The sequence below is a fragment of the Etheostoma cragini genome, chromosome 7 (genome assembly GCF_013103735.1).
Source record: "Etheostoma cragini isolate CJK2018 chromosome 7, CSU_Ecrag_1.0, whole genome shotgun sequence".
Lineage (NCBI taxonomy): Eukaryota > Metazoa > Chordata > Actinopteri > Perciformes > Percidae > Etheostoma > Etheostoma cragini.
Genome location: NC_048413.1, coordinates 80,851 through 96,847, shown reverse-complemented (window position 1 = coordinate 96,847; position 15,997 = coordinate 80,851). Strand labels below are relative to the sequence as shown.

The 15,997-nt window shown below is 38.7% G+C and overlaps 1 protein-coding gene across 1 annotated transcript in view; it reads right to left on the bottom strand.

Annotated features, from left to right (window-relative positions):
• The window catches only part of LOC117948090 (voltage-gated potassium channel subunit beta-2-like), an 86,526-nt gene that overhangs the window by 49,090 nt on the left and 21,439 nt on the right, over nucleotides 1-15,997 (bottom strand). The window contains exons 4-6 of the mRNA XM_034877562.1: nucleotides 11,108-11,145; nucleotides 4,628-4,707; nucleotides 871-915 (exon numbers count right to left, since the gene is read on the bottom strand). Of these exons, the coding sequence (XP_034733453.1) occupies nucleotides 871-915; nucleotides 4,628-4,707; nucleotides 11,108-11,145 (163 nt within the window). The remainder of the gene's footprint in view (nucleotides 1-870; nucleotides 916-4,627; nucleotides 4,708-11,107; nucleotides 11,146-15,997) is intronic.

Genomic DNA, 15,997 nt, shown 5'->3' with positions numbered 1-15,997 from the left:
CCCTCTGCACTACACCCCTTCAGCCATGAAGAGCAGTTTCAGTTACAGGTTGCTCCGCGCCCGCTGTGTGTAGGAGAGATACCGCAGATCTTTCCTTCCAGCGGCCGTCATACTGTACAACGGATGCTGTTGACTCTGTGCAATATTATTATTACATCTGTGCATAATTTTTCTCTTATCTTTGCTGTTTGCAATTTCCCCACTGTGTGACATAGAAAGGTTTTCTTATCTTATTTGCTATAGCCACTTGACCAAATAACATCCATCAGCTCCATTTTAAATTAAACAGAAACAGTAACAAACTTATAGTTCCACATTACATTACAATTATTATCCGTAACTATTTAATTTGAACATGTAAATATTACAGTATACTTACATGATTATGAACACACACGTGAATGGCTGACTAACACACTGCAGCTAGTAGCCTACCATTCATAATATTCATGATTCCTCCCACTTTTAACTCCAGCACGTTTTTTCTGCAAACGTAAACAAAGGCACTGATTGGCTGATCCCTGCCACCCAGAACATGAATGACCAAGTCTTTCATCACACAAATTGCAAGGCATTTAGTTAGTTAGTTTCCTCTGCAAGCCGCACACAGACATAAACACGCATTCAAAGGCATTCCACACACGACTTGGCAGCAAAGCGTTAGAATGAGGATATAAATATTAAGGCTAGGGTAGTGAGCTGCTAACCAGAGCAATAACACTCAATAGCAAATCAACCTCAATAAATGCCAGTCTGGCATTACCTTGCAGACGACAATCCAATTAAAAATTAGTTGGAAAGAAATCAGGGTTATAACCTAAACTTAAACTGTCAAGTATGATGCCCCTAGTTTGGCAAAAACAATTTTACCTCCATCCTTTCTTCTTTATGATACTTCCCAAGACAACTTCAGCCCTGGGAAAGGAAAGCAAGGTGAGAGAGAAAGAATAATCTTTTTTTACCTTTCTTTAATTAACAAAAGAAAATGATTTGTTTATGAAATGTAATCTATTTCATATGCTGTAGGAAGTAGCATTTTACTACATGGTAATGTAAGAGATGAGTTTACCTTTTCTGACTCCCAAAATAAACCTTTTTACAAACCCTCTCATGCATTTTTCCCTGTCCAGTTACTCTGCAACCAGTTATCTAGACACACACACACTCAACTAATGAACAGAATATTAATTAGCAATGTAATCTGTAAACAAAACACCATCACAGCAATTTTCCATTTTACTGTATGGGTGTAGTCCGGGGTGGCCTCCTAAGGCTTTAGAATTGTTAAATTAAATGAGGTATATCTACAGAATTCAAATGTATGGTAATTTTCTCCACATAATACACATATGCACAATGTCAATTATTTTATCAAACATTTTGCAGAAGATCACCTTTTGAAAAATCTTTAAACAATGTACAGACCTTTGCAAAAGAGCATTTGGGCGCCACACGGCCCAGGTACTTATACATAATAAGTACCATAATATTACCATTTTTAGACCAATTTCAATTAAGTACAATCAAAGTTGTAAATTGGCATTATCTCAGTTTTAGTTAAGTTTGTAACCTGATAACTTCACAACATTTCAAACCCTGTCGTTTAAAGTACAAAGGGTTTAGAGTATTTGGCTTTAGTTTTAACAACAGCAGTAGGGGCACTGTAAATAGTGTGTATCCAGTGCCATTAAACTTAAAACCCAAATGAAATCTTCTGAGAACCGACTTAAGATATTCCCATTCAACCCCAACCAAAGCTTTCTCCACACCAACAGAGTATTACATTTAAGCAATTAAGTTTGTTAGTATGATGAAGAATATCAAAGTACCTCCGTAAATTATCAATAGAAGTATGGAACGTGAATAAACCAGGTTTGGTGTAAGTGATTAAGGTATTTGGTAGCACTTTAAATTCCACCACGGTAATATATAGGTAATAAATTGTAATTACAAAGTAATAACAGGGTAATAAATCACAGTAATAAGATGTCCTTGTCGTAACCCTGTACGTGCAGGGTCATTAGGACATTAGAAACCACCAAAAGCATTTCCAGGTAATCTCTCCACCTCTGTTATTGTAATATTACCGTGCAATGAAATAGAAATTGGCAGATTCATTGTTATTACACATAAACTACCAGAACCATTTCCAAGTAAGAAGACAAGATTAAACATAATTAGTAAAGTATTACCTTAAAACAAAGGGAAATATTTGTAACATAAAGGGTGAATGAATTTCATTATTATCATGCTATTTCAATATAAATTTAACTATATTACAACTACCCATATATACATATGGTTATCATCAAATCATTCCTGGTTATTACCTTGTCAATTGTTATTATATCTGTTACCTTTTTATCACCTCAGTACCCAAGTATTAGATTATTACTGTGATTTATTAAACTGTTATTACGTTGGTAATTACATGTTATTACCTATACAATTACCTCTTTATTTTATACTGTTACCCCACCATTACCATGTTATTACTGTGGTGAAATCTTAAGTGCTACCAACATTTTTTCAAGGTGCAATGCCAGAATTTTGCAATAATTTCATAATCAGCATTTAGAATTGTAATCTCAATTCTAAATAGGAAGGACATTAAAGAGGGCATTTTCCAATGTTTTGGAGTCAGGCTATGGAGGCCAGATGTAAGAAATAAGTAAGGTGACCTATATTAAAGCAAGCATTAATCAAAGCAAGAAACGGCGATATATAACTTGAAAAGTGTCTACAAAACTCAACTGGCAGTCCTTCTAAAGCCAGAGTGTTGCCACTTCCAAGTGCGGCCTTGGCATACTGCAGTTCCTCAACATTGGCATTAGTCTTTTACAGAATGAAGAAGCATCGGAGCAAAACAGCAGAGAATACTAGAACAGTGTCAAGACTTATGTGACCAAGTTATATTTTATATGTAGCTCTGTTGATAATGACTAAAATCTCTTTTATAATAGTCGAGCATCCAGCTTTTGATTTAAATAGAATAACTTACTACATTAGCGTGAAATGCACTTGACATGCATTTATTTAATTTTAAAATTTAAAACCATCCAAACAAATACCTTCACCAATATTGAGGTAAAATGTCAAGCAATTTAAAGCGGGTGAACTGTCTGCAATCATCCTGAGGAGTTTTAGCAGCAGCAAACAGCTTTTAGTGCATTTTTGTACACATATTAATTTGTTCATCCTGAGACAAAGTGACATGATTGACAATAGCATTCTACATTGTTTATCCTGCTCACTATTATGTCTTGTTTGTACTGTAGATGTCAAATGTTGTCAATTACCAGACGAGTATACTACAAAGCCAGATTAGTAACTAAGCCAGTCTCTTTTTTTTTTAAGATAATTTATTTGGGTCTTTTTCCCTTTATTCAGAGCGACAGTGGATAGACAGGAAAGGGGGGAGAGAGATGGGGGAAGGTCCGCAGGTTGGATTCTTTACCCGGACCGCTGCAGGACTCAGTCTACATGGGGCGCACGCTCTTACTGGGTGAGCTAGAGGTCACCCCAAGCCAGTCTCTTTTAACTTGGCTAGAACACCATGGACAGACCTTACTTGTACCACACCGGTTTATATTTACTATTTATCAAGGCAAACCTGTTGAGCTGTAACATTGCTGTAATGCAATTACAATTTCACAAACACAACACAACATAAAAGTTTGCATTGCGATGCGTTTGTTCTATATCAGTGTTATAGAAAATCTGAGTGAGAATGCTGTTTAGCTGTTTTTCAAGGTTGTTCTTGCTTTACGTCGATGTGTGTAGTGTTTTCTGGTCATTTTCCCACGCGGGCTCTAAAAGAAGCCTTCTATAAAATCTCAGGTAGCATACAATAAGAGTTTGTTATATTTTTATTAAGTATGATATTTATTTACATATGAAATGCTGTATAATTCTTTAATTGTTACCACATTGGGTACAATTTTAAAGTCTGATTTAAATTGCTGTTGTGCAGCTAAAAAGGACATTGGTAAGACGATTTGCATATTTTTAATTATGCATCTGTAAATGTTGCATTACTGCCATCTACTGGAGAGCACTTGGTGTCCCAGCAGGTTACCCTTTTTTTGTGACACACATGTCATGGTAAGACAGTTTTAAAAAGATAAATGCGAATCAGTGGATTTTGTGAGAAACTGCACAGTAAAATTGTCTGCAGAAGAGAGCAAGAATTCAATTACGATGAGGTTTAAAAATACATTTTCATTGAAAAATGCTCAGTATATTAACAAATTCAACGCACAGACACAGATACACATTTAACCTGGGAACGGCTGCAGATCGGCTCCACTGCGTGTTAGCTCCATGGTTGAGCCACGTTTGATGTGATCGCATTGTTTTTGTCCTGTAATCATCGTTCTTGATTCTCTGACCAGGCTTTGCCACAGTTACTAAAATAAAGTGCACAAATTATTTTTCTTCAGGTGTTTTTAGCGGTTAAAACAGCTTCATGTGTACTAACACCATCCTCTTTACAGAAGTGGGGCTTATGCTAATTTACATATAGACTGGGAAAACCAAAACAGACACATTAATGTGGAAAAGTATACACAAATGCATTCAGTCACATCTTGATTTGATCTTGGAAATCATACACAGCCATACTTACTTCCCAGCATTATACACTTCAGCAGTGTCGAACAGATTGATCCCATTCTCATATGCCAAAGTCATCAGCTCCTCTGCAACCTTCAACCGCAAAATTTGAAACAAGTTTTTTTCGTGGGCAAGTTGAAAAGGTTCTTTAGAAAACAAGCAGTTGCATCAAGAATGCTTCACTATACAAACTATAAAACAATATTATCAGGATTTTTGTTTAGCTGTGGTTTGGATTTGAACATTTGTGGTGGAACACTAGTAGCTACATTGCAGGTCAGCAACACCGATTAACAATTGTGTTGATGTTATGGGTCCTTAGCTCAAACTCTCTCCCAAATAAACACATTATGCTGAAACTGCTGGAAAATGTCAACAGTAACGTAAATTGGAAGCTTGTACCAAGTTAATTCTTAAACTCATTGCAGACAAGTTTGACCATCTATCTGTAAGCAAACGGGTGATAAACCTGTCAAAGCTGGTGTAAAATTAATTTGGACGGAGCCATGGTTTCTTAATCAGGATCTCTTTGCATTACCATCAAAGGGAGTGTTTACAATGTAATTTAAACAGAAAGACCAGATTGCAAGCCGCCTACTTTTTGCCTATGAAGATGAAAGCATATTGTAGAAATAAGACTGTTGTTGCAAATATAAACTCACAATTTGATAGTCTTATTTTACCACTCAATGCACTCTCAATGCTGACCATTTATTTCTAATACACTTGCTCACTTGATGCAACAGATTTAAATATTTTACTCAAGAACTGCATTTAGGTCTGACACTAATAATGAAGAATAAATAAGTTAAATTTTTTAAATATCAAATCTGGCTAGATCCTTTATGCAGGAAAGTCTGAAGATGCACTGGAGTAATTTTGATGTATATTGAGGAAAAAAAGGAGGAGGAGGAGGGTTTATTTGTTGAAATGAACTGAAATTAAAATTAACTTTTCTGGTCAAATAAAATCATAAATAAATGACTTGATTTAAATTTTCAAAGTTTTCAAATTGGACTGTAAAAGGAAATCTCGTTTGTTTCCAGGTTATTACCAATATATTACAATAATAATTGTAACAAATTACTCTTCACCCTCTACACCTCAGAATTCTCGCACAACACCCACTGCCACATCCAGAAGTTCTCCGATGACACAGCCGTTGTTGGTTGTGTTTCTGAGGGGAACGATCTGGAATACAGGTCGGGTATCAGGGACGTCAGCTGGTGTGAGCTACACCAGCTTCAGCTCAACACCAGCAAGACGAAGGAGACGATTGTCTACTTCAGTTGGAAAACATCCCACTTCTCACCGGTGAGCATCCAGGGATTGGATATTGAGGTAGTGGAGAGCTACAGATTCCTGGGTGTTCACCTGAACAATGAACTGGACTGATTACACTCATGCTCTAGAAGGGCCAGAGTCCTCCATCTGCTGAGGAGACTCAGGTCCTTCGGAGTGTGCAGTGCGTATATATATATAAATAAAGGAAAATAAAACAGGCCCACCTTGACTTTTAGGCCTACTTCCTGTTGCTACAAGGTGGTGCTATGACTTTGAGCTAATTGGCCTTTATATGTCGTCAAGGTTAGAGTCTTATGAATCCTGAAAGGTTTTGAGCCAAATTTACAAAAGACACAATATGGCCACCCCGCCACAGCCATGTCCTATGACAAAAAGTTTTTCTTTTAATAACTTTTCATCTTAAAGGTCTTAAGATGGCACAGACCAAATCTGAAGTTGATTGGATGAAATCTCTAGGAGGAGTTTGTTAATGTACAACATGTGGAAATGGCCAAAATCACACTAATTTCAATTACACATTCAATTCAAAATGGCGGACTTCCTGTCGGGTTAAAGGTATTGCTCTAATGAGATTTTTTGTAAGTCTTGGCATGGAACATATGTGAACCAAGTTTTGTTTCGAGCAAGGCTAAAATGTTTTTAACTTTGTAGGGGCCTCTGGCGAGCCATTTATAAGTGCCGATTCTTGAAACCCTGAAAATACGTACATCTTCGTCAGACTTGATGCACCTCAAAAAGGCGATATATTTGCCAGATAAAGAATAATAATTTCTTCAGTTTCAATAGGGCCTTTGCCCTTGTTGGTGCTCGGGCCCTAACAAACAGTTTTAAACAGATTTTATTTGAGTTGCAATTTGAAATGGGGGAATTAATCGATGTTTCTAAGTTTGGGTGTTGATGAATTCTAGAGAGGGAGCAGAGCGGCTGAATGCTCTAGTCCCCCTTGGTGGTGAGATGGGCAAAGATGACAGACAAGTGCATGAAGGAAGAGGATCTGAGGGAAGCTGAATTCTGGCCAGATTTGTGAGGGAGGCCAAAAAGAAGAGTTACAGTTATCCAGACAAGAAGTGATGAGACTGTGGACAAGGATGCGTCAGTGTGGGTGGTAAGAGAGGGGCGGAGGTGATAGATGTTTTGTTGTTGAAAGTAGGCAGACTGTGTATTGTTACTGATGTAGGGTTGAAAGGATAGTGTGCTGTCAAGGATGACACCCAGACTCTTAACCTGGGGGGATAAACACTTTTAGATGGTTTTGGATAAATTGGATTTGGTGCCAATGAGAAGAACCTAGGTTTTGTTACTGACTAATTTTAGCAAGTTTTGGGTAAATTTTTTTGTTTTTGTTTCAGAGATGCAATCAGTGAGGGAGGTGGGCGGGAGAGTGGAAGAGGGTTTGGTAGAGAGGTAGGGCTGGGTGTCATCAGCATAACAGTGGAAGATATTGCCGAGGTAAATGATGACAAGTAGGGGCACAGCCGGGACAGAGCCCTGGGGCACACCTGAAGTAACGGAAGAGGGGGTGGATCTTAGTGTGGCCGGAGGTAACATGTGAACCAGTGTAGGAGGAGGGTGGTGTGACAGATGGTATCAAAGGCTGCACTCAGGTCGAGGAGGATGAGGATGGTTAGAGTCCCAAATCAGCTGCCATGAGGTTATTGTGGGATAGGTGAGAATGGAGTTGAGAGGCAACTGTTTTTCAAGGATTATGGAGATGAAGGGTGGATTGGATATAGGTATTATTAGTTTTAGTAGTACATTTACAGCTCATAGCAAGTTAATGCAACATCGTCTGCGGCTTTTGTTTGATATCTACTGCAGCTAGCATATGTTAGCAATAGTTTGCACACAATGGCTTGTTAAATCTAATATTACTAGACATTAAATAGAAACAGGTAGTTTTTCATTTAGCAACAACTATTCAAGTTCATACCATCGAAACTAGCAGAAGCGTAATATTAGTTTCTACCAAGTAGTAGTAAATGTAAGTGGACTGTATTTTATATAGCACCTTTCTAGTCATAACAACTACTCAAAGCTCTTTTACATAGTTCAGGAACCATTCACCATTCACACACATTCTTACACTGTGGCCAAGGCTGGAGAACAAGGTCCCACCTGCTCATCAGATAAGCATTCACACACATTTACACTCCGATGTGCAGCATCAGGAGTAGCTTGAGGTTCAGTGTTTTGCCCAAGGACACTTTGACATGGGACTGCAGGGCAAAGGATTGAACCACCAACCTTCCGATCTTCCGCTCTACCACTGAGCCACAGCCGCCGTAGATACATTTATTGTCCCTGTGGGGCATTTGGGTTCTTTTGTAACAGTCGCAAGTCACGGCATGACAGGACATCAGACATATGATACAAACATATAGTCCCTTCATCAGACCCCGACAGACATAACATGATAATGTACATCACACATTGCAATACACTACACTATTCACCCTTGGGTATGACCAGCTGGACATCTAGTATATTTTGACTGATTTAAAGATGAACTGAACTGAAAAACTAAATGTTGATAACTTGTTAGTTATGATAATTACAAAGGAATTACACAAAAAAATGTAATAAAAAAAATCAATGTAGCTTTTTTTAAGCAACACAAAAAATGCATTTGTTAGTATGAGAATGCTGACAATATTGATGACGTCACTGGCATGGTAGGACCTGTGAAGGTATCTAGGCAACGGCTGCAGCATATTATATACACACGAAAATTAGTAATTTTAATGGCATGGGTTACACATTTGAGCCTGTGAGGGACAGGTGTGTAGTGTGTGACTACCACCACATGGAGGACAATCAGGTTCAGGCTCCACCTTCAGTACAGGATCGTTTGGGGGGGAGTGATAGGGATCGGTGTGTGTGTTTGTGGGCACAGGTTACTGTCATGCGCTCTCCTTTAAAAACATGGTTAAGGTCCTGTTTGTTTACAAAAATAGAGGCAGATAAATGGAAACGCATTAATCCAATGGGATTGCTTGTTAGCTGCACGTAGGAGAGTTACCCCAGTTTGACCATAGATGCACGTAGGAGTCACGAGTTTGGCAGTTTCCTTTACTTTAGGCAGGTACGGAGTTGGCAGATTTGTACTATGGAACTAGCAGCTGTTTCTGCATCAACAATGTGCCCTGAGACGGAGGACATCAGCTAGCTTCAAGGTGAGTAGAGACGGTCTGCCCTGTACTGGAGCCTGAAGCCCTCAGGTTTCAGTCTGTTTGACTTAACCCTCACCAGTGACGCTGTTGTGTCAAAAGCACAGCTCTCATGTCTCTAAAAAATGCTCGCTACAGACTCGAAATTCAGGGCCTGTCGGAGGGCTAGCCCTTTGTAAGGCAGCTAGCTGCTAGCCATGAGTTGAGGACTGTTTTTTTCCTTGTCAAAGGTAGCCTGTGGAAATGTGTTGTAACCCCAGCTGCCTTAGCCCTGTACAGTTTCTTACTGCACCCAGGGGCAATACAGTATGACCCCCCCCCAGAGTTCTTGGTTTCAGTTTCCTCAGCCATATGTCCGCTAGCTTCCAACTCTTTGTATGTTTGCTGCGCTGCTAGTGCTAGTTAGCCACGGAGTAGCTTACCAGTGACATAGTAGATTGTGGAATTCCAACATGGCGGCGCCCGTATAACAAAAACAACACTTTTAACTGACCATTTTATCCCTTTTCACAAATTCCCCCTTTTTAATAATTGTACCAATGAAAAGAAATAAAATACATCTGTTATTTCACCATTATTCAAATTCCAGTTCAGTTCATCTTTAAGGCTTTTGTGGCTTGTAAAGTAAGTATTATATTAATTGTAATATTAATATCCTGGTTTTAACCTGGAAACAAACAAGACTTAATTTACAGTATAGTTTCACATTAACAATAAGTAAATATATTTATGTTTTTCATAATTATGTTGTGGTACCTGTATGTTACAGTTGGTGTTGACTACACAAAAGAGTTTATTTATCACAAGTTTAATGGTAATTTTCTGGTAATAACCTGAAAACTGACACTCATTTTTACAGTCCAGTTTTGACTTATGTAAAAGAGTAATTGTCACGTGCCGTGTTGTGTGATTTTACTGCAAGTGTTTGTGATTATCTGCATGTGTGTGTGATTCTCTGCAGGTGTGTGCTGCTGATGACAGGCCAGCAGCTGAGGCTGATCAGCTGATCAGTGCTGGGCCGCTTAAGAGAGGGCAGCATGGCTGTGTGCAGTAGAGAGGCTTCTGAGGAAGCCAGCATAGAGAGGTGCTAGGAGCTGCTGTGTGACCCACTCTGAGACCTAACCTTACGACTTAACCTGACGACATAACCTGTGCCTTTTGTTATCTTCCTTTTGAAGATTGTTTTTAGTTGCCTCTTGTTGTGTGGGCACAATAAAATTGTCTTATTGCCGTTTATTTTCTATAGCGAGTTTATTAATATAAACTGATTGCGTCCTCCACCCCTAGACTACTTTGGGTCGTAACAGTAATGTTCAGGTTTTTCATAGTTATGTTGGGGAATCTTGGTACAAGTTATTGTTGACTGCTTTAACAAAGGGAGTACTCAATACATGTTACAAGGAAATATCCTAGTAATAACCTGGGAACAAACAAAAGTACTGACTACTGAGTAAATTGTGAATCCATCTACAAGAACATACCCAGGATTTATGAAGATGTTCTATCATGACTACACAACAGATAAACTGTCTCCACAGTGATTACGTTGATCCATCCTTGCCAAGTGAACCGATGTGGTTCCTTGACAAAGAACACTGTTTATAATTTTTTACTTTCATTTCAACAATTTTTTTTTTCTTGCAAGTTTACGTTTTTTTAATCTTCCAAATCCAAATTTTATAATTTGTTTCTCGTAAATTTCCTACTGTAATCTCAGAAAATATACACATTTTCAACTAACTAATCTAGACTAGTGCAAGTGGCTGTATGGTATCATAATCCAAAGGGTTAGGTGTTGAACATAATCAGGAAATGTTTAAACCAATAATCATTGAAGGACCACCAGCCAGTTCTGTATCTTTAAAAGTTTGCGCCACCATTTTAAAACCAGGTGACATTAGTTTCAATCTTTGTGTACAAGATGTCAATGTATGCTACTTGGTAAAAAATAGTGTGATTGTTATACGCCGTTCAAGATGGATTACTTGAGACTGTATATGTGTTCAGGTACTTTCTCTTACCTTATTTGTTATCTGGCCTCCAAAGGTAACCCATGTGCCTGCACAAAAATAAAACAATTACGTTTTGTGTGTGTGTGTGTGTGTGTGTGTGTGTGTGGGGGGGGGGGTCTCTTCAGCTTGTTTCAATCACAGGAAATGATAAAGATTAAACAACAAAGGAATTGCAACATATTTGAATATTGTTCAGTTTGCAAACCAATATTTGAGAACCTGCAGTTCAGTCACATTTGTCAGGGCACAACAAGTGGAGCTTTCTGAACTGTAGTGATATTAAAAGGGTTGTCAACATTCTCACTTTTGGCATAAGACACAAATTTCAACATATTTCAGGGTCTGTCTCACACGCTCATGCCATCAAAACTAAGAGTCTACTGGGCGCCTGGGTAGCTCACCTGGTTGAGCATGCATCTCATTTACCAACGCTCAGCCCTTACCACAGTGGCCGTGGGTTTGATTCTGACCTGCTTCATGTCATTCCCCTTTCTCTCTTAAACTGTCCTGTCAATAAAGGCCTAAAAATTACCAAAATTAATCTTAAAAAATAATTAAAGAAGGGACCACAAACCCACTCTTTAAAGTAAAACTACTAATAGTAGAAATACCTATGTTTATGGTTTTTATTGTAGTGTTCTTCGGAGGAATTTTGGACTAAGACAAATGGATGCTTTGGTTGGCTTCTCAACAAAGTAGTCTACTAGTGGTGGGGAGTAAGCTAATATTACCAGTCGGCTAACTGCAAAGTCAGTGTCCATAGTGTTGCTTTCAGACAGTGTTATCCAATCATTTCAAATATAGCCCAGTAAACACTACCCAGACATGTTCAGGTTACTACAACATCAACACTAAGTGGAAACCACACACTTGTTACCAAATGTTTTTCATTAAAATAAAACACTTTTACTTTTAAATTTCTGATGTTTGCCCAATCAGCATGTCTTCTCCTCTTCACAACATTGGGGAAAATTAGCTTTTGTATCAATTAAGAACTAAAAAAATAGTAAATGAAAGCAGCAGTGTCATGGCCTTAACACAGTTGTCAATATTTTCTCACTCTAGCCTTTAAAATAGTGATAACTAGGCATACAGTACAAATCCAACAAAATTGACTGATCGTATAATTGTGGATGCAATGTATATACAATTATAAATTACCAATTTTGGAGTTCCGGTTATGGCACGCAACTGTGGGGCCAGGCTCCGGCGGACTTAATATGTTCCGACCTTTTAATATGTAGCTAAATTGAGCTATTTGTGACCCAAAATATTTGACAGCCTTACGATACATCAAACACAATATCAAAAGGTCGAGGGAAAGGCCGACCTAAAGACGACAAAACACAGACTTTGAAACTTTGCACGAGGATGATAGGTAACGAGCGAGATGCTAACTCAAGAGGAGGCTAGTCTCAATGAGAACCAGATTTTAACAGCCATACAGTCCCTGAGGAATGTCTTCTCCACACAGCTGCCTGAAGTAGTTTCATCCAACCAAGAGATAAAAGAAACCATAAGGACATTTTCTGAAAGACTTGCAGATGAAGAAACCCGCATCAGCACAGTGGAGGACCAGCTAACTTTGCTAATGACCCTGGCAACACCACACGTAAACAAGTCCAGAAACTTACCGAGTTGGAAAACCGTCAACATCGTTCCAACCTGAAACTGGCTGGATTACCCGAAGGGTCGGAGAATAGAGATGCGTATGCATTCTTAACAACATGGCTACCCAAGGATCTTAACATGGAAACAGCAGGACAACTGTTAACCATCGGGCAAGCCTAAAGAATGGGGAAAATGCCACAGCTGACACAGGTTCAACAGGGGTCGGATGGACCACGGCCACGGGTTCTCATGGTGAAATTCCTGACATAGTGAGACAGAGACAAAGTTCTGAAGGCAGCTCGTCTGAAAGGTGAAACCATAGTCATGTTTTTACCTGGTCTCTCTCTGCTGAAGTCAAAGCCTGCGCCAAATGCGTAAGGAGTATGGATTTATGTTCCCTGTTAAATTGCAAATTCTACAAAACACGACCTGGCACTACTTCACCTTTGCAGCCCAAGCTGAAGATTTCATCCGACAGATTAAGAAGATGTGTATCAATCATAAGGCACTTTACGTGTCATCAGCTGAAGAGCGGCAAGTAGGCCTATCAGAGAACTCTGACCTGTTCTGCATTGCTCTCTCAGGGTCTGTTATGAGCTTACCTGAAGGAAAGTTTAAATTATGAATGGCATAGTCACTTTGTCTACTGTACTTTGTAGGCTACTGTAACTAACTTAAGATTCTAAACACACCGGGTCAAAAACCAACTTTAAATTTTTCCTTTTCCATCCGCATTACATGAATTCGTCGGAACATATCCGATGTAGCTTATTTTATTTTTGCTGGTTGCTATTCTGCTCCTCAAGAGGATCAGACTTCAGCCTTATCAGGATCTGTTAAATCCTGTTGTGTTCGATTTGTTTGTTCTGAAGGCACACTGTTCATTTTATTAAAAGGCATGGTTATAAAGGGGGTTGCAGATAAGCTTATTTTACTGACTTCATGAGTGGTGACATTAAAATAAATATCTCAAGGAACATCAGGGGACTTATCTAGGGAAGATAGTGAAATTAAAACGAGTTATATCTAGGTTGAAACAACTAAAAACACAGCTTTTAGTCAAGAGACTCATTTACTTGCCACTGAATATGCGCCTTTAAAAAGGAGGTGGCCAGGTCACGTTGCATTTGCCTCCATCTTCTCTCAAGCAAGGGGGGTAGCAGTACTCGTACACTCATCTGTTCCCCTACGGGTTTATAAAACCATAAAAGACGCCGCAGGGAGATTTGTTATCATCCAAGGCTCTTTATTAAACCAAGATATCAATTTAGTTTAGATGGCCCTTACAGCGATGATAAACAGTTTTATAATAACATGTTTTTAACTTTATCAACATCACCTGATCATATTTGTATGGCAGGAGACTTGCACTGTACTCCCAACCCAACACCGGATAAGTCATCAGATGTGGATACCTTGCACATGCAGTGTAAGAAAAAATAATACAAAACTTTATTGGCGAGTTAAATCTTTGTGACATTTTAGATTAGATTAGATGATACTAAATTCATCCCACAGCGGGGAAATTCCCTTGTTACAGCAACATTTTCTACAACGAAAGCAAAACAAGTAAACACACAAAAACAGGCAAACAATAGACAATGTGCAGAAGGTAGACTGAATTAAAGTGGCGTCACATAAATGTTAAATGTAAATGTATTTTATTTATATAGCACTTTACAACAACCGATAAGTGAACCAAAGTGCTTCACAACAAATAAAACCACAGATTTAAAACAACAATACACCACTAACAAAAATTACAATAATGAATGAGAAAAGTAAGAAAAGATAAAAAATAAAAATAATAAAAACAATACAATCAATACAAATGTGCCATCAGATTTCTAGGTACCAAACGCCACTTTCAAAAGATGCGTCTTAAGTCTTGATTTAAAAAGACCCAGGTCAGTAAAGATTCGCATCTCACTGAGCAGCTTATTCCAGAGCTTAGGTCCAGAAACCGAAAAAGCGCGGTCACCCCAGTGTTTCAGTTTTGACCTGGGCACTTCCAACATGAGTTGATTAGATGACCTCAACGTCCTTCCACAATTACGAACAATCAGCATGTCTAAAACGTAAGATGGGGCAAGGCCATTAAGAGCTTTAAAAACAAACAATACAATTTTATACTTATTTCTAAGGTGTACTGGGAGCCAATGGAGAGAATAAAGAATCGGAGTTACGTGGTCTTGTTTTTTCGTGCCCGTTAACAGGCGGGCTGCTGCATTTTGCACAAGTTGGAGACGGTCAACAGAGGACTGGGAAACACCCATATACAGGGCATTGCAATAGTCGAGTCTAGAGCTTATTAAAGCGTGAATAGCCTTCTCACGGTCATGACGGTTTAAAAACGATTTTACCTTTGCCAGAAGGCGCAGTTTAAAAAAGCTTGATCTAACAACATTATCAATCTGTTTGTTGAATTTAAAGGAACTCTCAAAAATCACTCCTAAGTTCTTTACCGTCTGTCTTGCCGTTGGAAACCAGGGATCAAACCCGTTAGACACAGATTCCCCAAACACAATATATTCAGTTTTATCCTCATTTAAGTGCATAAAGTTTTGGGCAAACCACTGCTTAATGTCCGTGATGCAGTCAACTAAGGTACCTTGTACATCACCAGGCTTCAATGGCAGATAGATTTGCAGATCATCTGCATAGCAGTGAAAAGATAGGTTGTGTCTTGCTATAATTGACCCTAGCGGTAGCATATATATAATGAAAACGAAATAGGGCCAAGAATGGAGCCTTGCGGGACTCCACAGGAAAGAGAAGCACAGGAAGAAGTCAAATCCCCCATCATCACAGAGAAAGTTCTATTTGATAAGTATGACATAAACCACTTCAGTGCGGTGCCATGAATGCCAACAAACTGTTCCAGGCGTGACAGGAGGATTGTATGGTCTACCGTATCAAAGGCAGCAGTGAGGTCTAGTAGTACTAAGGCAACAGGACATTTGTTATCTACAAAGAAAGCAATATCGTTATGTACCTTTAATAATGCAGACTCAGTGCTGTGGTAAGACCTAAATCCAGACTGAAATTTTTCAAGGACAGAGTTGTTTTCCAGAAAAAGTTTCAACTGTAAGAAAACAACTTTTTCCAAAACTTTAGAAAGAAATGGAAGATGAGAAACTGGTCTAAAATTAGATAGCAGTGTATTTTATTTATTTATTTATTCATTCAGGACAATGCACATTGATGAATATGCACAACAGTACATGTAAATGTGCCAGATTGTAGCCCAAGGGCTAATTTCCATCTGCAGTCCAATAGGCAGGTTGG